The sequence below is a fragment of the Balaenoptera acutorostrata genome, chromosome 1 (assembly GCF_949987535.1).
Source record: "Balaenoptera acutorostrata chromosome 1, mBalAcu1.1, whole genome shotgun sequence".
In the NCBI taxonomy this organism is placed as follows: Eukaryota; Metazoa; Chordata; class Mammalia; order Artiodactyla; family Balaenopteridae; genus Balaenoptera; species Balaenoptera acutorostrata.
Genome location: NC_080064.1, coordinates 165,107,113 through 165,129,780, shown reverse-complemented (window position 1 = coordinate 165,129,780; position 22,668 = coordinate 165,107,113). Strand labels below are relative to the sequence as shown.

General features: G+C 41.0%; 2 protein-coding genes across 3 annotated transcripts in view; one reads left to right on the top strand and one right to left on the bottom strand.

Moving 5' to 3' along the window:
• Window positions 1-12,834, bottom strand: part of LOC130704631 (cyclin-Y-like protein 1) — a 34,331-nt gene extending 21,497 nt beyond the window's left edge. Inside the window, exons 1-3 of the mRNA XM_057526880.1 lie at window positions 12,609-12,834; window positions 3,426-3,500; window positions 1,504-1,538 (exon numbers count right to left, since the gene is read on the bottom strand). Coding sequence (XP_057382863.1) covers window positions 1,504-1,538; window positions 3,426-3,500; window positions 12,609-12,834 — 336 coding nt within the window. The remainder of the gene's footprint in view (window positions 1-1,503; window positions 1,539-3,425; window positions 3,501-12,608) is intronic.
• LBR (lamin B receptor) overlaps window positions 1-22,668 on the top strand; it is a 181,659-nt gene that overhangs the window by 88,467 nt on the left and 70,524 nt on the right. The gene's annotated exons all lie outside the window — the stretch shown is intronic.

Here is a 22,668-nt window from a genome sequence, read left to right as displayed (position 1 = left end):
ACAATATATTCAATAGAAGGATTAGAGCACAGTCAAGGAAATCTCCAGGAAGCAGGACAAAAAGACAAAATGCAAAGCAGGAGGGGAAAAAAGTTACCGATCCGGTAAGTCTAAGACTTCCAACATCCGAATAATAGGAACCTGGAAGAAAAAAACAGAATATCAAAGAAACACACAAAAAAGGTCTATACCAAACCAAATTATGAAATTTCAAAATCCCAGGGAGAGGGAAGGTACTAAAAGGTTCCCGAGAAGGAAGGGATGGGGGGAAATGACTAAAATCGGTAATGTACAATGTACCATACAATGTCAACAGGTTTAAGAGCAACAGTGTAAATGAGAAGATGAGAGGGAAGTGTCTTTAGAACTGCAAAAATTAGTTTCAACTGAGAATTCTATACTTTCTCAAATAGAAGGAGTTTCAGAGAGGCTAGATCTCTATAAACTTTCTGCCCATGTGCCCTTTTCCCACGAAAATGTGCTCCAGTAAAACAAGGAAGTATAACAAGACAAGAGGGAAACAGAATCTAGGACATAGGGGATCCAACATAAGAGAGCAGAGATATGTGAGATCCCAGATGACTTCACACAGATATCCCAGGAAAAGAGGCATAGAGCAGGCCTAGGGGAACACTAGTCTATATGGGAGTAGGAAGACAAAAGATCGGGGAAAAGTGTCTCCAAGAAAAAAATGGAACAGATGTGGCTTAGTAGACGGAAAATATTTTTGATAGGCATGTGACAAATGTTCAAACATTTGGGGGAAAAAATAGCTGTTAGAAAACAGGCAAGTGAATATAGTCAGGAAATTAATTCCACAGAAAAAATGAAGAATGTGAAAGCAGGGAGACCGGGCAGGGAGCTACTTACTGCATGTGGCTGTGTGAGATCACGTTGGCTAGGAAAAGGGGGTTGGGTTATCCTAGAGAAGTGCAGAAGGGCTCCAATTTCATTAATATTGAAGAAGAAGAATGAAGGGTGTGCAAGGAGGAGGCACAGTCAGAGAACTATATGGCTCAGCAGTGCACAATATTTGCAGAGTCGTAGTAATGTAAACATTGATTCTGATGTAATAAAAACTGATACATGTTGAGGGAACACAGGGAGGGAAATAACGTCATGGTGGACCGAAGAAGCTAAGCTTTCACCTGCTATGACAAGAAGTCAATGGACAGTGCTAAAAATTAACTTACCTGTTATACTTTTATTACTTTGGTTAAAAAATAAGATCAAAAAAATAAGGCAAAAGAATTTAAGGCAGATCTTTATACTACAACCATATTAGTGAAATTTAACTGAAATGTCAGAACCCTTAAAAAATGGGCACTACTAAGTCAAAGACTTTCCTGAATACATTTGATAATTAGGAAAATAGAGATTTAGAAAATCTACCAAAAAGAGGTCCATGCTAACAGTATTGGATCCATCATATTTTTAGGAATCATGGCAGACATATTTTTAATTCAAACTATTAATTTCTTAACTTTTCAACTGTTTACTTACATGGTTTAAAGGGTTGCTCTTCGTCTTTTCCCGCACTAAGAATAAAAAAAATTAACTGATGAATTCTGATACAAATGCCATAGAAAAATAAAAGTAGTCACTAATTATTTGATGGATTACCAATAACACAATGAGATAAAATTCCATTCTATTTTTTAAAATAATTTCCAACAAAATATATAATTTAAATCACCCAGCAAGATGAGTCCTATAAATAAAATCTAAAAACTTAGTTTCACTTTTTTGACCTAATAGATATTCTGTATTAGGTACAAATGAAAGACTCCCCACTTACAAAAGAAAAGGACAAAGCAAATTAGGCCAGGTGAGAAACTTAGCTAATAAAAAAATTTACCTGCTGCATAGCTGAACTACTAGCCAGGAGTATTTTCTAATTCTTCATTTACACACAGCTTACTTTAATTACCACCATCTACAGATGACAACTCTAAGAACCAGTTTCTGGCCAGGCACTCATCTCCGAACGCACCAGTATCTCTGGAAGCATCCTGAACCACTTAATGGTAACCTACTCAAATACCTTACTGAAAAAATACACAACTGGAAAGTAACCTATGTTAAACGTAAATTTTAAAATGAGTGTGCTGACCTAAATGAACATATCTACAGCACACAAAACTGTTTTGCTCCAACAAAGGCCAGAAAAATAAAAGCCTGAAGAGGGTCTTAGGCCACACTCTTGCTCACATTGCCTCCTTTAACTCCAGACAGGCATCACAGGCACGGATTCCTTAAGGCTGAAGAGAGAGACAGGCATGGGACAGCTTTTCTTTTACTGTCTCCAGAGCCCCTCTACATGTGAGCAGCTCATGGCTCTGGAAGAAACTGAGAAATAGAGCAATCCTAACCAGAAATGAGTGGCTCAAGTACACACACTAGAAAAATGCAAGTTAGAAACCCCAGGAGCTTCCAGGTTGGTGAACACGTAGTACCCTTGCAGGGGGCATCAAAGCTCTGTGCCCTGTCCCCATGCCTGGCCCTATGCATCTCTTCCATCTGGCTGTTCCTGAGTTATATCCTTTTATAAAAACCAGTGATCTAACGGAAAAAAACAAAAAGCAAAACAACAACAACAAAAAACCAAACCTCCGTTTTTTATTGTGCTGCTTCACTTTAAATATTATGGAATGTTCACTTCTTGTATTCCTGCTCTCGTAATCAACTGAAAAACTTGGTCACGTATGGCTCTTTAGCAAATAAACTAGGATTTAACATAACATTAAGGAAGACAGGCAGGCAAGCAGGAGTGCAAAAAATTCTACGGTTCTGATTCTCATCTTAAAACAAGGAGGACACAGGAAATTTATCTGAGTTTCACATGCTGAGGATAATCTTCTGGAAAACCCCATATGGCATGTTGCTCTTATTACCCTGGCACAGCACTACATTAGGATGAGAAAGTTTTGAATAGCTTAAAAGTTCTGAGTAGCAGAAATCTGGATGTGAGATAGGCTCGTCTGGTTGAACACTGTGTAAAAACAGGGCCAGAATCACAAGGCTCAATTCCCATATATAACAACTGATTTTTCTGATTTGATCAAATGAAAACCTAACTGTGACCTAAACCCTATCATTTGTCTTTAACATATGTGCTCTTCGGAGCAAGGGGAAAAGGACAAAGTAGCATGCAGAAATAGACCACATCTAAATCATGTGGCCAGTTGACTATGTTGATAAAGAGGTGGCAAAATGTATAAACAGATAGTCTAAGTGTTCTCCTCCCTAAAACACTGACAACTAAAGGAAACTGTATCATCAACATATTAAAATAAGACAAGTGAATACATAAAAAAAGTGAAACATTTAAACCACTGTAAGAGTTTTTCTAAATACCTCCTATAATACACAAAACAAAAACAGTTTTCACTCTTTTTCTCAGGGAAAAAAAAGCATTGCCTTACCCTCTGTTTGAGATTTGCTCAGACAAACTGTGCTTGGCCTTGGGTGGTCAGAAGGGTTTGGTTCCAAAGCTAAGTCTGTATAGGAAGAAGAGAAAAAGGTGTGGTGATTTAGTTGAGTAGAAAAATACATGATTTTAAAGATAGCTACACATTGATTGAAACCACTTTTAATAGTCTTGAGAAGAGCTTTTAGTAATGACAAAAAGGCAATTTTAGTAAAGGCACAATATAAAAATCCTATTGGGAAACAGCAAAATTGTAGAAACTCTCCATACATGTGGAATAAAACCATGGCTATGTCTTAGACTTCTTTAACTTGCACCTAAATCATCTATGCCATTTTTAGATGAATCATATATGTGACTCCCCTCCTATTTATCAATTAAAAATTCAGTCACCCTCTTTTAAAGCTGATATTACTAGCACATTCCAGGAACAGTCTCAAGAAGCAAGTTATGCTGTGGCCAACTACTGTCAGATACCAGCTCAATATATCAAATATGCCAAAACGAAGTGAGTTGCTTTTGGCAAATGTTCTTCAGACAATCAAATGGCTAATTCTAACTCCATTCAACAAATGAACTCATCTAATTGGCTGTGGTTTATCTGGGGGCTATTCATCATGGCAGATTTAAGAGGACTACATAAAAGTTCAATGTTCTAATCTATAGGAACACTTCCATGATAGTGATTTTTAACTTTGCCCTCTATTTCCAAAGCTAAACTCACTTCTTCATTCCACGCTGCGTGATTAATTTGGGGCTTCAATAAGAGTACTTTCTGGAGCAGATCATAGGGCTACTAGAAAAAAATTTTGGCCACACCTACACGAAAAGGTGGGTCTGCCTGTAGCCCACCTTGCACCAAGGTGGGATAGCGTCTTCTATTTAGGCAGAAATACAAAACAAGCACAAGCTACCACACAGGATAGTAAGGTTGTTGTTTAAAACAAACAAACAAACATAAAAGCCCTATGACACTTCCTCAGCAAAGTCCATCTCAAACCATTTAACCAATCTTTTAAGAAACTGGACCAAGATTCAGATAAAGAGTAATGGTTAAGGCAATTATTTCCCAAACCACATAATAACTGATCTGTTTTTGAAAGATGGCTTTGATGGTCAAAGTGAAATACAAATATATCCCTGCCTCTGAGAGAATCCAAAGAATACACACATTGATATATTAAAAACTAATTAGTCTAGTAGTGAATTCTGTCTAACCCAGCATTCCACAAATGTATCTACCTAGAATCCCCTTTTCCCACCCAGAAAGAATTTTGCACGAACAGTAATTTTGGACTTCCCGTTTTAACAGGAATCTGAGCCATCCATTTTAATGTCATTGCCAGCACTAGTAATTTACAGAGCTAAACCAACTGCTTTGTTCTTCATGAAAATTCCTTCACTGAATTTGAAGTTTATCAAGCTGCTTTTGGAGAAAATATTCTATTCAACATTTTTATGTAAAAGACCCATAGAATTATTTTAAAGTTTTTTTCTCCTACATATTTGAAAAACTAAGACAATGGGAAAATAAATTATTTCAGCTGTACACAAAATGGCAGGCAGAGACTTTCACAGCTGCCTCTAACCTATAGCTTCCGAAAGAATTCATGACTACTTACCTATACCAAAAAGAAAGTAAATAGACTACATTTGAATCTAAAAAATAAGCAGAAATGTTTGCAAAGTAGCTGTATTATTTATCAGTGTCTATGGCATGGTAAAACTTAACAATTTTCAATGGAATTCCAGGAAAATTAAGTGCCAGAATCAAAGAGAAGCAAGCTTTAACACACACACACACACACACACACACACACACACACACACACACACACCCGCCAAACCAAGATGTGCTACTACAGATCTAAATACAAAAATCAAGAAGGCTGGGATAAAAGAAATGACAACATGCAAAAAAAAAAAGTAAACTTAGCCCAAGTGACCAGAAAAAAGCTGGCACTCTCCCTACTCTATCCTAGGGGGTTCAAAGGTAGGCACAGGACCCAGGACCGGCCAATCAATCACAGCTGTCCTGGGACTTCCCAAGAAAAGAGAAAGGCAGAACTGTACTCTAGGATCCTTAGCTAGTCTTGAGCTGCTGGACACTCCCCTTGCTATCATGAGGGGAAAGGCTTTTCAGGAGACATCAACAGAGGAGAGCAGAACTGAGGAGATCATTTAACTCCTGGGTCAAGTAGTGCTTAACTCTGTGACGTTCTTTTAACTTGCAACTGAAGGAGACCTGGTTAATCAGCAGTACTGATGATCACACTAAAGGTGGGGAAAGGTAAAAGTCACTTGCTCATTCCTTTAACAAATATCATGAACAAAAATCTGCATGAGACAAAACGATGCTCTGTTTAAAAATTACACACAACCATTCACAATCATTAACACACAATGATTCACAACCGTTACTTTTAGTTGCTTTTCTTATACGTTAAAAAAAGCTCTAATTAGTGTACAATTTATGTCTTCTTGTTACTAACAAGCGCTCTCCACCCCACTGTTGCATATTTATTGTCTAATGAATACACACTGGCCCGTCAAGTGTTATTCCTATACTGGACTTAGCCAATCCCCTATTGCTGGGGATTGGTGCTTACAAAGTTCTATTCTTAAAATATTAGGAGGAAAATCTTCATGTACATAGTTTTTTAAAATAATGGTTTTATCTCCTTAGCAAAGATCTTCGGAAGTGGAATGACTAAGCCAAAAGGTTAGATCACTTTCACGGCTCCATGTACAATGCTAAATTGCTTCCTAAAGAAGGTGGGGGGCACATTAGGGTATAATGCTACCAATCATCACATTTTGAGTTCCTACCCTTGCTTTGGATACTTGGAAAAAAAAAAAAAATTCCTACTGATATGAATGAGGAACCTCACTGTAGATCTAATTTGTATTTCTTTTGATTACACAGTTTGACCATTTTCCCACAGTTATCAGTGTCATTTCCACTTTGGTGAGTTGGCCTATCATTTGAATGTACTGTAAACACCAGGGCCCTACTGCTGTCAGTTTGCATGAGGTTTTCAGAAAATATTAATCTTTTGTTTATAGCCTATATAACTAGCAATTTTCTATATAACTTGCACTTTTTGCTACTGAAAAATACCACATCACTATCTTATAGAATGGACATGTGAGCCATTAGACAGTAAACTCATACATACACACAATATTTCTGCACTTCCCATTAACTATCTTCCCAAGAGCCTAAGGAGACTATGATAAAACCTACCACACTCTTCACTATCACAAAGGTAAGACTGCCGACTATTAAGCAAAGCTTTACCACCCACCATCCCTCTCATCCCTCTCCCCACCACATGCACACACAGTAATTTAGAGACTTCAGGAAATTACTGTGCATTCAGGAAATTACATGGATTCTTCTGAAAGTTATTTCTTTAGAAACCTCTAAGAATGTTTTACCCAGGAGAAATATTCTTGAGCTCATGATTAGGGGTTATGATTAAAACTGTATTTTAAGACCCATCATTTTTGTATTATCAATTTAAATTGCAACTTATTTGACAGCATGATAGGTCGATGTAGAAAAAGTATGATTAAAAAAAAATTAAACTCGGTCTTAATGTAAACATTCCTCAGAGGAAACCTGTAAAACACCACCAACACTGAATACTGTTTTTCCTCCAATCTAAGATTCTACCAGTTGTTAAGATCCATCTCAATTGCAGTTGTTAAAAGTGTGAAAACATAGGCAACTTAGAACAAATGAAATGCATTACTGAAGGCTAAAAGTGTTAAAACTATGCTATCAAACTGTCGATAAATGATTTTTCCTTGTTAAGATATTAGAGGGAGAGGGAAGTGACCAAGAAAGCATCTGACAGAAGCAGCATATTTCAGAAAGCGATTAATATCAACATATTGATTTCAATAGATTCCAAAGAAACAGGCGACGTCAGCAGTTTCTGGGCAGCTGCTGAGCACCAGTTTACTTAACGGTAACCACTGCGTTTACTGACCTGCCCGAGCATCCCTACAGTGCACAGTGTAGTAGCTTTATGGCTCATGATGCAAACATTACAATCTTTACAATTACCATGTAAACTGATGATTTCATCTCTTTCAGTCCACACTTGCCACCGCAGTCAGGGAGTTCCTGCCAGCCAGCCCTGAGCTGGGCTGCCTCACCAGCGGGTACACAGCAGGCTCCTGCACCTGCCAGGCTACTGCTCACCCAAGCCTTGATCCTGCTTTCCTAGCTTCTGACAATCCTGGCTTCCAAACTTCCCAGCTCTGGTTTCCAACTGCTTCTGTACCTGCCTCTACCCTGGTTCTCAGTTTTGCCTTATTTTAATCCTCAATCAGTGTTACAGTGCATGACTGAGAGGTGACACATAGGTAAGTACACCTGGCTTTATATATTTCTAAAGAGTACTTTACTCAGTTTCTTGGACTTTTAAGAACCTTTCTGGGTTGCAAGTTACCTTCATTTCATTTCACGTTATGCAGTGTTACTGTTTTAACTCTTAAGTTTTATTACTTTCATACACTAAACCAACAACAACAAAAAAGGGTGAGAAAAAAGGTAGTATTCCAAAGAAGCTCACATAATGTCAACAATAAATTCTGTTCCTATATGCCATGCATTTGGAATTTACAGTCCTACTCTCTATCAATACTCATTTTTAAAACCTTGGACAACTCAATTTATACCTAAGAGAAGAATTCCTACACTACCTAACTCAGAACATGGTGAGAATCAAATGAAATGCAAGAGCAATCTATATACTACAGCCTATTTTAGACCCTTATTAATATCGCTTTTTTGTTCAAGCCACTGTTGGCTCTCACCTGAGCTACCGCACCAGCCTCCTAACTGGTCTCCCTCTCTGCTTCCTTCCACCCTTACAGTCTATTCTCACACAGTAGCTGGTCTGATCTCCCTCCACCCTCTCTACCCCCCTTCCCTTTTTCTAAGAATTAACATCATTCCCCTGCATAGAATCCTTCAATGGTTTCCCATGACAATTAGACTAAAATTCATATTTTTCTGTCAAGGCCCACTAGGCATACAAGGTCTTAATCCCCCATATTCCTCCTGGCATTCATTCACTCAGCTGCAGCCACCCATCTTTCTGTCCTTGGCACGCATCAAGCATATTCCCTTCTTAGGAACTGCACAGAAGCCTCTTCTCCCACAGCCTCACATGGCTCTCTTAGGACTGCTCATGGGTCGCTTAAGGAGAGAAGCTGTCTTTAACCACCCCTTGTAAAACTGTCCTCCTCCCCAGCCCATTACACCTTCATTTTCTTTCTTAGTGTTCTCACCTGATGTTATTCTTGTGTCGTCAGCCCCCAGGCACCTCTAGAAAGTAAGGACCTGAGTTAGGATACGGGTTTTGTCTTGTCTAACCACTATTTGTCCTGCCTCTGGAATGGTGCCTAATAATCATGTTTCAGTGTACCCAAAACCAGTTAAGTTTCTCCCAATTTTCCCACATCATCTAAGATTTCTTCTAATGCTGTCTTTTGATGTGTTTGTCACCTAAGACCAGAGTTAATTTCAGATCTCTTAGAGTAGTAGTTTAGTTACTCAGAATCAAAGACACAAGACAGGTTACCAAGAACCACGAAAACCTAAAAGAGGAAATCTAATGTTCAGTGAAAAATCAATGGTAACTTTAATTTGGGAAAAGAACATTTAATGTTAAAATACCTTTACTACAAAATGACTCACCCTATGAATTTAATGAAGTCGTAAGACAAAGTGTACAATCAGAATGCTATAGGGAAGTATCAATACAATGCATCAGTTTTTATCTGTGTCCCCTGAATAAAGCATTATAATGGGATTATAAAAGATGCTCAACCATAAAGGCTGGGTAAATGAATTATGCTCCAACCATTCGATGGCACAGTAAACAGTTGGTAAAAGGCAGGCTGTAGAGCTATGCGCAGTTGCATGGAAATACATCACCCTGGAGCACTCTCTAGGTGTCAGCACAGTTCCAGGAGCTTCATGTCGTTACTTTTCTTTATAACAGAAAGTTACAAAGTGGCACAGAAAGAACAATCCCATCTTTGTAAAATAAACACAATGTTATGTTTATATGCATACAAAAGGTTCAGGAAGAATCAACACCAAAATAGTAATAAAAATTCTGGATATTCTGAGTGTGAGTGAAGGACTTTTCTGTGTTTTCTAAATCTTTTACATCAAATGTTTATTAATACTGTCACCAAAAAAAGGAAAGATCTGTCGCTCAGAGGTTTTTCCACATCATATTGCCAATTCCTTCCCTACCCACTCTTCAGGGGGATGGGAGGTAGGGGTCACTTGAGAGAGCACCTTTCACCAGAAAATTAGCAAAGCTCCTAAGGTCAGAACATAAAGGCTGTATGAAAAGTTGATGAATAAAAATAAAATCAGACAATAGGACCGTAGCATCTTATTTTCTATTATGACACTACCATCAGTTATATTAGATATACTGTTAAAGACAAAGTAGTAAACAATTCTTTTGAGTCTATCTGAAATCTATACTACGTTCTTAGGAGTTACTTTTTTGAGATGGCTTGAAGAAATCATGTTCTTCTCCAATGTTTCTGAAGAACAAGACAGAGCATCATTTATGTACGATTTTCTCTAAGTAACCAAATAATTCTTCACTGTAGAAAAGCCAAAATGTTTTATATCTGAGTAGGTATTTCTCAGTTTCCAGGGAAACTGATACAAAATTGTCTGAAATAAAGACATTAAGAGCAAACTTCCAATGTGCCTGTGCTTTATATTTGGTGTTCTGACCTTGTTTCTATGGAAACTTAATTAATAGGCAAATGCTGAAATTGAGGTTTCTCTTATCACTTTATTGAATGCCCCCCCCAAAAAGACAAATTGAAATGAAATTTTAACAATCATGTTAAACATAAAAAGGTAAATTCTGTACTCATGAACTCTATTTTTCCAGTTCCTGATTTAGCACTCCTTCCTTATCATACATAGTCGTATGCTAAATGCTTAGTACCTTACCTGCCCGCTTACCAGCTTCCCCTAATGTCCCTCTGTCCAGGGCATTCTCGGCTTCAATTGGATTTCACCAGAACAAACTCTTTAAATTATATCAACGTGTTTACCTGACTGATAAATTTAGGCTATTTCATGACTTCTACTTTTATTCATATCCATTGCAATGTATGTACAGACAGAGAATGGAGAGGTAAATGTTGCTTCTGAGTTGTGTACAATAAACTGGAATGGCAATAATCAAAACTGGAGTATGCTGAGATAGGCCTAACTTATGGATAAATTATAAAATATAAGGTGCACTCTAAACAGTTTCTTAAGCATCCCAAGAACTGAATTTGGCATATCTACCACCTCCCAAGTCTGTCTCTTTTGTTCAGTAGCTGTGTTACACAGTCATTTCAGATCTCTAAGTCTTGGCTTCTTCATCGGCAACAGAGGGAGAATATATACGGGCCTTATTTGTAGATGGAAGGGCCAAGTGAAATACACAAGAAAATGCATTGTAAATCTTAAAAGAATTCTATAAAGGTCCAATTTTCGTCTCTCATCCTACATTAGCCAACTACTAACTGTTTTAAAAAATCATTTAGAGGCTTACCTTATAGCAACAAGCAGAGCAGTTTTCACAAGTACTTACATGCTTTGTGTTTAAAGCTACAATTAATTCACATAATTTGTTCATTCTTTCACAATATCTAACTATTCTGAAAAGGGAGTACTCTCCACTTACAAAGCCACGTCCATCATAAGGGTGAATCCACAGGCTTAATTATTCTAACTTTTAAAGAAATTAAATAAACCCAACTAAAATTTAAATAGAAGAGCTGTAAGACATTTCGTCTATGAAATAATGAAATAATCTCTGGCATTTAAATGAAACAAATGGGCCAGTGGGGCTTTAACATCTTTATGATACAATGTTTTATACTTCAAAGAACAGTCTTTATTAAAGTGCCACTATGCTACCCAGAAATTTTTTTTTTTAACCTAGAGCCATCCCTTTCCAAAATTCTAGAGGCAAAAATCAAACATTTCCTCTCTTCTCTCTCTCCTCTCCTCCCCGACAACACCCACCCCCAGCCACTTAGCCTTCAGAACTTTTACCTGAACATTCTTAAAGTTAAATAGTATTCTACTGGGGGGGGGGGCGGAGGAGGGAGCCATGGAGACATTTTTCTGCAGGATGGATGTGGTATGTTAACTCCCAAACCTTTATATCACAAATGACAATCTGAATTTGTTTTTTCTCCTTTGAAACTTCTGTCCAGCAGTCTCAGGAACCACCTCACCGCTCCCTTAGAACAGGCAACGTGCAAAAGAAGTCGGTTAAGGCTGTGCAGCTGAAGACATACTTGTGTCAAAGTGGGAATTTAAAAGTAATCAGAACTCCATGGGGTCTCCTTTGGTAAAGAAAAAAAACCCAACAACTATTCTCTGCAGCCGTGGCAGTAACGTTTCACACCGTTCACAGTTATTTTAAGCCCCTCTCCCACCATTTTCTTTCCTATCGTGTTCAAATTATAGTTAGAAGGGATAAAGTAGCTTCTATCAGGGCGACTGAAAACATTAAAATCCAAAGAATTTTAGTTAAGAACACCATACTGACTCTGTCCATCTCTATTTTGAATTTAAATGACAAATCCTCTAATGTTTGTCTTAATTGTCTCGAGTATCAACTACCTTAACGAATAGAAGTCTATCATCAGGCCCTTACCTAGTTCCTTCGCTTAGGTACCATCTGGATAGGGAGACGGGATGGATACGCCGAAGTTAGAGTATTTAAGTTTTCATTAAGAAAAGAGAGAATACACCAGAAAGTCTCTGCTAAGTCCCACGAGATGTTAAATAGAACCACGAACAGGAAGGGCCGCGGATTGGAGGGTCTCAGGCCGGGCTGGGAAATGGGAACGGGGGAAAGAATTGGGCATTCGGGTAGGGAAGAGGGAAGGAGACTGGCCGGACGCGACTGGTAAAGAATAAGGGGTGGGGATGCCAAGCAGAGCCAGCCTTCGTCCCCGGTGCCCAGCCCTGGGAGAGCCAACTCCGGGCAAGAAGGAGCCCTAGGCGGCGTCTCCCTCCCGGGGGACCCTGGGGGCGGCAGAGGCCAGAGGTAAGCCCGAGAGCAGACGGCGCCGACCCCGCGAGGGGCGAGGCGCGCCCGCCGCTTCTTACCTTCGGGCATCTCCCGGTCGCTGATGTGCTGCAGGTGGTGGCCTTCGCCACCTGCGAAATCCAACTCGGCGGGTTCCACGGTAGCCGCCGCCGGAGCTACTGCCACCACGTTCCCGGCCGCCGCCTTGTAGACCTCAAACTCGTAGTCCGGCTTCGCTGACCCCCTGCGCCGGCCCACCTTGGGGCTGGCATTGGGGCACAGGCAACAAGACAGCGAGTTCCCCATGGGGCGCCTTCACTCCTCGCCGCTGCCGCCTCCGCTCGTCCCCCGACTCCGCTGAGCTCAGAAGCCGCCCCCTCCCCCAACAATGGCGCAGCGGGCACTGGCAGCCCCGGGCTATGCCGGGGCTGTGCCGCACATGCAGACGCGACTTCGCCCGCCGCTCTCCTGTCCGCCCAGCCACCGGGCCCCGGGCAGGGGCCCGGCCCCGGCCGCACCCCCGCCGCCGCCGCCTCCCCGGAGCCAACTAGTCTGTGAGGGCGGTGACCAGACCGGCTTATTTAAAAGGGGTGGGAACCAGACAAGCGCTGAGACGCGCAACCACTGCAGGGAGAGAGCGCAGCCGGAGCTCCTCCTCCTTCCGCCGCCGCCTCCCAACTGAAAGTAGCTAGCTCGGCCGGCCCTTGCCTACCGGAATGTGTCCTTCGGTCACCTGGTTACGACGGACCAATCACGACCAGAGTTCCCTCAGAGCGCAGGCATGTGACTCACAATGCCCCGCCCCCGCCCGCGGCTGCCCCGCCCCCCGAGCGGCGCACCCCGGACTCTGGTTTCCATTCATCTCTCGCGCTCCGAGCTTTCCGGTCCTGTGGGAAGCGCCGCGTTTGTTTTTTTTTTTTGTTTTTTTTTTTGTTTTTTGTTTTGTTTTTTTATACTGCAGGTTCTTATTAGGCATCAGTTTTATACACATCAGTGTATACATGTCAATCCCAATCCCCCAATTCAGCACACCACCATCCCCACCTCACCGCAGTTTTCCCCCCTTGGTGTCCATATGTCCATTCTCTACATCTGAGTCTCAACTTCTGCCCTGCAAACTGGCTCATCTGTACCATTTTTCTAGGTTCCACATACATGCATTAATATACGATATTTGTTTTTCTCTTTCTGACTTACTTCACTCTGTATGACAGTCTCTAGATCCATCCACGTCTCAACAAATGACTCAATTTTGTTCCTTTTTATGGCTGAGTAATATTCCATTGTATATATGTACCACATCTTCTTTATCCATTCGTCTGTTGATGGGCATTTAGGTTGCTTCCATGACCTGGCTATTGTAAATAGTGCTGCAATGAACATTCGGGTGCATGTGTCCTTTTGAATTACGGTTTTCTCTGGGTATATGCCCAGTAGTGGGATTGCTGGGTCATATGGTAATTCTATTTTTAGTTTTTTAAGGAACCTCCATATTGTTCTCCATAGTGGCTGTATCAATTTACATTCCCACCAACAGTGCAAGAGGGTTCCCTTTTCTCCACACCCTCTCCAGCATTTGTTGTTTGTAGATTTTCTGATGATGCCCATTCTAACAGGAGTGAGGTGATACCTCATTGTAGTTTTGATTTGCATTTCTCTAATAATTAGTGATGTTGAGCATCTTTTCATGTGCTTCGTGGCCGTCTGTATGTCTTCTTTGGAGAAATGTCTATTTAGGTCTTCTGCCCATTTTTGGATTGGGGTGTTTGTTTCTTTGATATTGAGCTGAATGAGCTGTTTATATATTTTGGAGATTAATCCTTTGTCAGTTGATTCATTTGCAAATATTTTCTCCCATTCTGAGGGTTGTCTTTTTGTCTTGTTTATGGTTTCCTTTGCTGTGCAAAAGCTTTGAAGTTTCATTAGGTCCCACTTGTTTATTTTTGTTTTTATTTCCATTACTCTAGGAGGTGGATCAAAAAAGATCTTGCTGTGATTTATGTCAAAGAGTGTTCTTCCTATGTTTTCCTCTAAGAGTTTTATAGTGTCCAGTCTTATATTTAGGTCTGTAATCCATTTTGAGTTTATTTTTGTGTATGGTGTTAGGGAGTATTCTAATTTCATTCTTTTACATGTAGCTGTCCAGTTTTCCCAGCACCACTTATTGAAGAGACTGTCTTTTCTCCATTGTATATCTTTGCCTCCTTTGTCATAGATTAGTTGACCATAGGTGCGTGGGTTAATCTCTGGGCTTTCTATCTTGTTCCATTGATCTATGTTTCTGTTTTTGTGCCAGTACCATATTGTCTTGATTACTGTAGCTTTGTAGTATAGTCTGAAGTCAGGGAGTCTGATTCCTCCAGCTCCATTTTTTTCCCTCAAGACTGCTTTGGCTATTCGGGGTCTTTTGTGTCTCCATACAAATTTTAAGATGATTTGTTCTAGCTCCGTAAAAAATGCCATTGGTAATTTGATAGGGATTGCATTGAATCTGTAGATTGCTTTGGGTAGTATACTCATTTTCACAAGGTTGATTCTTCCAATCCAAGAACATGGTATATCTCTCCATCTGTTGGTATCATCTTTAATTTCTTTCATCAGTGTCTTATAGATTTCTGCATACAGGTCTTTTGTCTCCCTAGGTAGGTTTATTCCTAGGTATTTTATTCTTTTTGTTGCAATGGTAAATGGGAGTGTTTCCATAATTTCTCTTTCAGATTTTTCATCATTAGTGTATAGGAATGCAAGAGATTTCTGTGCATTCATTTTGTAACCTGCAACTTTACCATATTCATTAATTAGCTCTAGCAGTTTTCTGGTGGCAGTTTTAGGATTCTCTATGTATAGTATCATGTCATCCGCAAACAGTGACAGTTTTACTTCTTCTTTTCCAATTTGTATTCCTTTTATTTCTTTTTCTTCTCTGATTGCCGTGGCTAGGACTTCCAGAACTATGTTGAATAATAGTGGTGAGAGTGGACGTCCTTGTCTCGTTCCTGATCTTAGAGGAAATGCTTTCAGTTTTTCACCATTGAGAATGATGTTTGCTGTGGGTTTGTCATATATGGCCTTTATTATGTTGAGGTAGGTTCCCTCTATGCCCACTTTCTGGAGAGTTTTTATCAGAAATGGGTGTTGAATTTTGTCAAAAGCTTTTTCTGCATCTATTGAGATGATCATATGGTTTTTATTCTTCAATTTGTTAATATGGTGTATCACATTGATTGATTTGCGTATATTGAAGAATCCTTGCATCCCTGGGATAAATCCCACTTGATCGTGATGTATGATCCTTTTAATGTGTTGTTGGATTCTGTTTGCTAGTATTTTGTTGAGGATTTTTGCATCTATATTCATCAGTGATATTGGTCTGTAATTTTCTTTTTTTGTAGTGTCTTTGTCTGGTTTTGGTATCAGGGTGATGGTGGCCTCATAGAATGAGTTTGGGAGTGTTCCTTCTTCTGCAATTTTTTGGAAGAGTTTGAGAAGGATGGGTGTTAGCTCTTCTCTAAATGTTTGATAGAATTCACCTGTGAAGCCATCTGGTCCTGGACTTTTGTTTGTTGGAAGATTTTTAATCACAGTTTCAATTTCATTACTTGTGATTGGTCTGTTCATATTTTCTGTTTCTTCCTGATTCAGTCTTGGAAGGTTATACCTTTCTAAGAATTTGTCCATTTCTTCCAGGTTGTCCATTTTATTGGCATAAAGTTGCTTGTAGTAGTCTCTTAGGATGTTTTGTATTTCTGCGGTGTGTGTTGTAACTTCTCCTTTTTCGTTTCTGATTTTATTGATTTGAGTCCTCTCCCTCTTTTTCTTGATGAGTCTGGCTAATGGCTTATCAATTTTGTTTATCTTCTCAAAGAACCAACTTTTAGTTTTATTGATCTTTGCTATTGTTTTCTTTGTTTCTATTTCATTTATTTCTGCTCTGATCTTAATGATTTCTTTCCTTCTGCTAACTTTGGGTTTTGTTTGTTCTTCTTTCTCTAGTTTCTTTAGGTGTAAGGTTAGATTGTTTACTTGAGATTTTTCTTGTTTCTTTAGGTAGGCTTGTATAGCTATAAACTTCCCTCTTAGAACCGCTTTTGCTGCATCCCATAGGTTTTGGGTCGTCGTGTTTTCATTGTCATTTGTCTCTAGGTATTTTTTTATTTCCTGTTTGATTTCTTCAGTGATCTCTTGGTTATTTAGTAACGTATTGTTTAGCCTCCATGTGTTTGTCTTTTTTACGTTTTTTCCCTGTAATTCATTTCTAATCTCATAGCGTTGTGGTCAGAAAAGATGCTTGATATGATTTCAATTTTCTTAAATTTACTGAGGCTTGATTTGTGACCCAAGATGTGATCTATCCTGGAGAATGTTCCGTGCGCACTTGAGAAGAACGTGTAATCTGCCGTTTTTGGATGGAATGTCCTATATATATCAATTAAATCTATCTGGTCTATTGTGTCATTTAAAGCTTCTGTTTCCTTATTTATTTTCATTTTGGATGATCTGTCCATTGGTGTAAGTGAGGTGTTAAAGTCCCCCACTATGATTGTGTTACTGTCGATTTCCTCTTTTATAGCTGTTAGCAGTTGCCTTATGTATTGAGGTGCTCCTATGTTGGGTGCATATATATTTATAATTGTTATATCTTCTTCTTGGATTGATCCCTGGATCATTATGTAGTGTCCTTCCTTGTCTCTTGTAACATTCTTTATTTTAAAGTCTATTTTATCTGATATGAGTATAGCTACTCCAGCTTTCTTTTGATTTCCATTTGCATGGAATATCTTTTTCCATCCCCTCACTTTCAGTCTGTATGTGTCCCTAGGTCTGAAGTGGGTCTCTTGTAGACAGCATATATATGGGTCTTGTTTTTGTATCCATTCAGCCAGTCTATGTCTTTTGGTTGGGGCATTTAATCCATTCACGTTTAAGGTAATTATCGATATGTATGTTCCTATGACCATTTTCTTAATTGTTTTGGGTTTGTTTTTGTAGGTCCTTTTCTTCTCTTGTGTTTCCCACTTAGAGAAGTTCCTTTAGCATTTGTTGTAGAGCTGGTTTGGTGGTGCTGAATTCTCTTAGCTTTTGCTTGTCTGTAAAGCTTTTGATTTCTCCATCGAATCTGAATGAGATCCTTGCCGGGTAGAGTAATCTTGGTTGTAGGTTCTTCCCTTTCATCACTTTAAGTATATCATGCCACTCCCTTCTGGCTTGCAGAGTTTCTGCTGAGAAATCAGCTGTTAACCTTATGGGAGTTCCCTTGTATGTTATTTGTCGTTTTTCCCTTGCTGCTTTCAGTAATTTTTCTTTGTCTTTAATTTTTGCCACTTTGATTACTATGTGTCTCGGCGTGTTTCTCCTTGGGTTTATTCTGTATGGGACTCTCTGCGCTTCCTGGACTTGGGTGGCTATTTCCTTTCCCATGTTAGGGAAGTTTTCGACTATAATCTCTTCAAATATTTTCTCTGGTCCTTTCTCTCTCTCTTCTCCTTCTGGGATCCCTATAATGTGAATGTTGTTGCGTTTAATGTTGTCCCAGAGGTCTCTTAGGTTGTCTTCATTTCTTTTCATTCTTTTTTCTTTAGTCTGTTCTGCAGCAGTGAATTCCACCATTCTGTCTTCCAGGTCACTTATCCGTTCTTCTGCCTCAGTTATTCTGCTATTGATTCCTTCTAGTGTAGTTTTCATTTCAGTTATTGTATTGGTCATCTCTGTTTGTTTGTTCTTTAATTCTTCTAGGTCTTTGTTAATCATTTCTTGCATCTTCTCAATCTTTGCCTCCACTCTTATTCCGAGGTCCTGGATCATCTTCACTATCATTATTCTGAATTCTTTTTCTGGAAGGTTGCCTATCTCCACTTCATTTAGTTGTTTTTCTGGGGTTTTTTCTTGTTCCTTCATCTGGTACATAGCCCTCTGCCTTTTCATCTTCTCTGTCTTTCTGTAACTGTGGTTTTTGGTCCACAGGCTGCAGGATTGTAGTTTTTCTTGCTTCTGTTCTCTGCCCTCTGGTGGTTGAGGCTATCTAAGAGGCTTGATGGGAGGCTCTGGTGGTGGGTAGAGCTGACTGTTGCTGTGGCGGTCAGAGCTCAGTAAAAACGCCGCGTTTGTTAATCGAAGCCGTCCTGAGTCAGTGGGCTCTGTAGAAAGCCCCTGTTCGTAAAATGCCAGTTCAGTTGGCAACTCGGTTTCACCGGGTCGACAGTTGACTCATTTGATGTATCGCTCAACGAACTTAGTTTCACCCCAATTTTTGACCGTTTTTTATAACTGAATGCTCCTCCTGTCTTGCCTTCCAAAGAGTGTTAGTTTCCGCCTACAGTTTAACCATAGCAACCCCCGGGGCCCTGGTCCTACTCTCAATAAAGAGCTGTGGCTGTGTCTTGAATGAGACTCGAGGACACATCACCCCTCCACTTCCTCATCAGTAAATTAGGTACCGAACTCCTGCCTCCTACCTCTGAGGCGCTGGGATTCAGCAACTCGCTTTTCTCGCCTGTTTCTCTCTTCCACGGCAGGAGTTTCCAGGTTTCCCTACTTTAGCCAACAACAACGCATAAAGCACGATTTTCTCATACAAACTTGAGAGTCACAAAGTGAAGTACCACGGTCTTGATTTGATGAAGATGATAACGATAGTTAACATTTGGCAAACACTATGCGCCCGCCCCCGTTCCAAGTGAGGTACTCATTTAACCCTCGGGAACAAAATCCTCAGAAACCTTCATTTTACAGATTTTACAGAAGCTAAGTAACGTTCCCAAGGTCACATGATTGCTCAGGGGTGTGGCCAGGATTTGATCCCTGATTGTGTGGATCCCCAAAGGCACCTTATTGTGATCATCAGAAAATAAAGGTAGAAGTCAAATTTGGTTGGAAGTGGCATAGTGTATCAGGATTTTCTTTTTTTAAGGAGGAGCAATTTTTTGATGTGGATTTTAAAATACTTTCCCTTCATTCAACATTGATTAGTCCCTCCTACATGCCAGGCACCCGTGTGTGAAAAATAGTCCTGCCCTCAGTGACCTCAGGCACGGTGAGAAAACAAAGGCTTAGAAAGCCCAATAGTCTGAGGTCACACTGCTGCAAAGTACTTAAACCTGAAATTCAAACCTAGATCTATTAACCCCAAGTAGATGCTGGGGTAAAGAGCTTGGTTTTCTTCCCAGAAACATGAGAGCCATTGAATGTTGTGAAGTTAAGGAGTCACTATCAGGTGGTTTGTAGTGAGGTCACGCTTGAGAATAAGTAGGACTGATGGAAGCAACAAAACCCATTAAGAGACTTTATATTCATCTAAGAGAGGAGTGAGGGTTCAAACTAAAGGCAGTGGCAGAGTGGAGTGGAGGGAAAGGATCTGAGGTCATTTGGGAGGTAGAATAGAAGGGCTCAGTGACTAGATATGGAGCGGGAAGGGGAAAAGAGAAGCAAAAATGGCTGCTAGGGTTCTGGCTTAGGGAACTATGTAGAGTGTGGTTACTTTTTCTTAGATAGTGCAGGAAAAGGAAGAGGTTTGGGAAGGAAGATCATTTTGGCTTCTGTTAAGCGGAACATGGAAATGGAGCTCTCTGGTTGAAAGTAAGCCTCTGCAGGCTAAGTCCATTTTGTGATATCCCAACTTATGTTTTCAAAAATAACACATTAAATCAATTTAAAAATGTGATTGGGGAAATTCCCTAATGTTGACAGCTAAGAATATCACATTTTTCATGGAGCAACTTGGAATCTATGGTTTTAGTAAATGAGGCATCCTATGTAAAATAAAACTGGTAAATGAGAGCTCTACCCACCACCAGAGCCTCCCATCAAGCCTCTTAGATAGCCTCAACCACCAGAGGGCAGACAGCAGAAGCAAGAAAAACTACAATCCTGCAGCCTGTGGACCAAGAAACACAGTTAGAGAAAGATAGACAAGATGAAAAGGCAGAGGGCTATGTACCAGATGAAGGAACAAGAAAAAACCCCAGAAAAACAACTAAATGAAATGGAGATAGGCAACTGCCGCAGACCGGCTGCAGAAAGCTAGAAGTTCCTGGCGGTGAGGGGCAAGGAACTGAAAAGCACCAGTATGGGGTCAGAAGGGCCAAGACAACTGATGGTTGCAAGGCAAGTTTATTCAAAGAGCATGAATGTATATATAGGTTTAGTACGGAACCAATATCAGACAATACATCAGTAAACCTTGTATTTCCACATAATTCCCTCGCCACTATCTATGCGCCACTATCTATGCACCACTATCTATGCACCACTATCTATGCACCACTATCTATGCGTCAGCATGCCTTATGGGCCATTCTTTGGAGATACAGACTTCCCCCTCAGGGCAGCACGTCCTTCTTCTGGGGAACAACCAGGGGCTCTTAGATGCAGAGCAGGCACCTGGAGCGAAACTGGCCGCAAGCCATTTTCCTTTTTTACGCTCAATACCGCAGCGTCAGGAGTGCATACCAAGAGAAGTTCTCCGGAAAGCAGAAAGCTGAATAAGCTTACAGCTTGGGGGCCACCACAACAAATGACACTCATAGTTGGCTCTTTCTGCATGTTTCTGACCCTCTGTTCTGGGGCAGCTCACTCTGGTGGGTCCTTCAGGGGAGGAGCTTGCCATGTGGTCACAGTCTTCGGCGCTGGGCTGAGAACTCTTAGACAGTAGAGCCCGTGGTGTCTGATTAGCTCTGCCCAGCCTCATGAGGAGAAGGGCCTGGCCTGCGTCTCCTGATGTTCCAAAGATGGCTCTCCTGAGGACAAAGCAGGACGGGTTGGAGGGCAGATGCCACTGGTAGAAAGAGCTGTGGCCAGAAGGGGTTTTGCATAGTAATCCAGTACTTGGTCCATTTTCATTCTCCTGCCGTTCAGAGGCCTGGCCCCCGGGTCTGCTTTCACTGTGCTGTTAGTGTCACAGAAACAATACTTTGAGTAAGGAAGAGAGAGCTACAAAGGCACAAAGATCTTTCATATTTGCTTTACACATGCCCTCCCCTGAGCTACCTGCAGACAGGTTGAATATGGGGATCTCTCAGAGCAGGTGCAATAGCAGACAAGGATAGATGGGGAAAGAGAGGGAGGGAGGGAGGAGGGGAGGGAGGAGGGGAGGGAGGGAAGGAGAGGAATGAAAAGTCCCGCTTCTGAGAAAAGAGTTCTTTACAGCCAGATCAAACACAAAACTAGAGGAGCAGCAAACAGGACGATTTTTATTCTCATTCAACTCTCACAGGAGATAGGAACGCACACGCTAAAACAGCATTTGCCGGTGTAAGAGCTCACAGTTTTCCACAAAGTCTTTACCCGACAGGATTGTGCAGTTGAGTTGATCTACAAGTGGTTCATAAAGAGCTCCCCCCTCACCCCGCCACACACACGGAAAAGCCAAGTTTCATAACGCCATGACCCTGATCCCTGAAAAGCCCCCTGGAGGCTGACCGTCAGGCCTCCTGCCTGAAGGTGGTTCATCCCAGGGCGGCTGCAGGCTGCACGCGGGCTCAGTGTGCTCTGGCCACAGGCGGCTGTCCAAGCCCATGCAGCTGCTCTCCTCCCCGCCCAGGTGGGGGGACCCTCCAGGCCACCTGGGGTAGCGCTCCCTCTTGGGGACCCTAAGCATCCAACAGAACTGGAGGGGCCTGTGCTGGGCAACCAGCTGGCTGGAGGGAGGGCATAGCTGGTGTTCTGTCATGGTCTTCCTTGGCCCTTTGTTCTCCCAGCTCAAAGCTTTCGTGATGGAGAAGCCGTCCCCATCTTTAGGGGGAGATCTGGTCATTAGAGCCCGGGAGGAGGAAGCCCTTCGCTTCCTGCGGACCTTGCAGCTTTGATGTCACTTAGGTTTCTGTTGAACACCTGGATTTGGATGCAGTTGGAGGAGTGCACTTAGGGATTGGAAGTCATCCAGGAATTTCAAGCAATCAGATGCACCCGGAATGTCAGTAGTTTAAATCAAGGTTTGACAAATTACAGCTCATGGGCTAATCCAGCCCTCGTCCTATTTTTATACGGCCAGCAAGCTAAGAGTGGTTTCTATATTTTTAAAAAGTTGTAAAACAAACAAACAAGAATATGCAAGAGAGACATATATGACCTGCATAGCCTAAAATACTTACTATGTGTCCTTATGTGATTTACAGAATCAGCTTGCCAGCCCCTGGTAAATGAAGG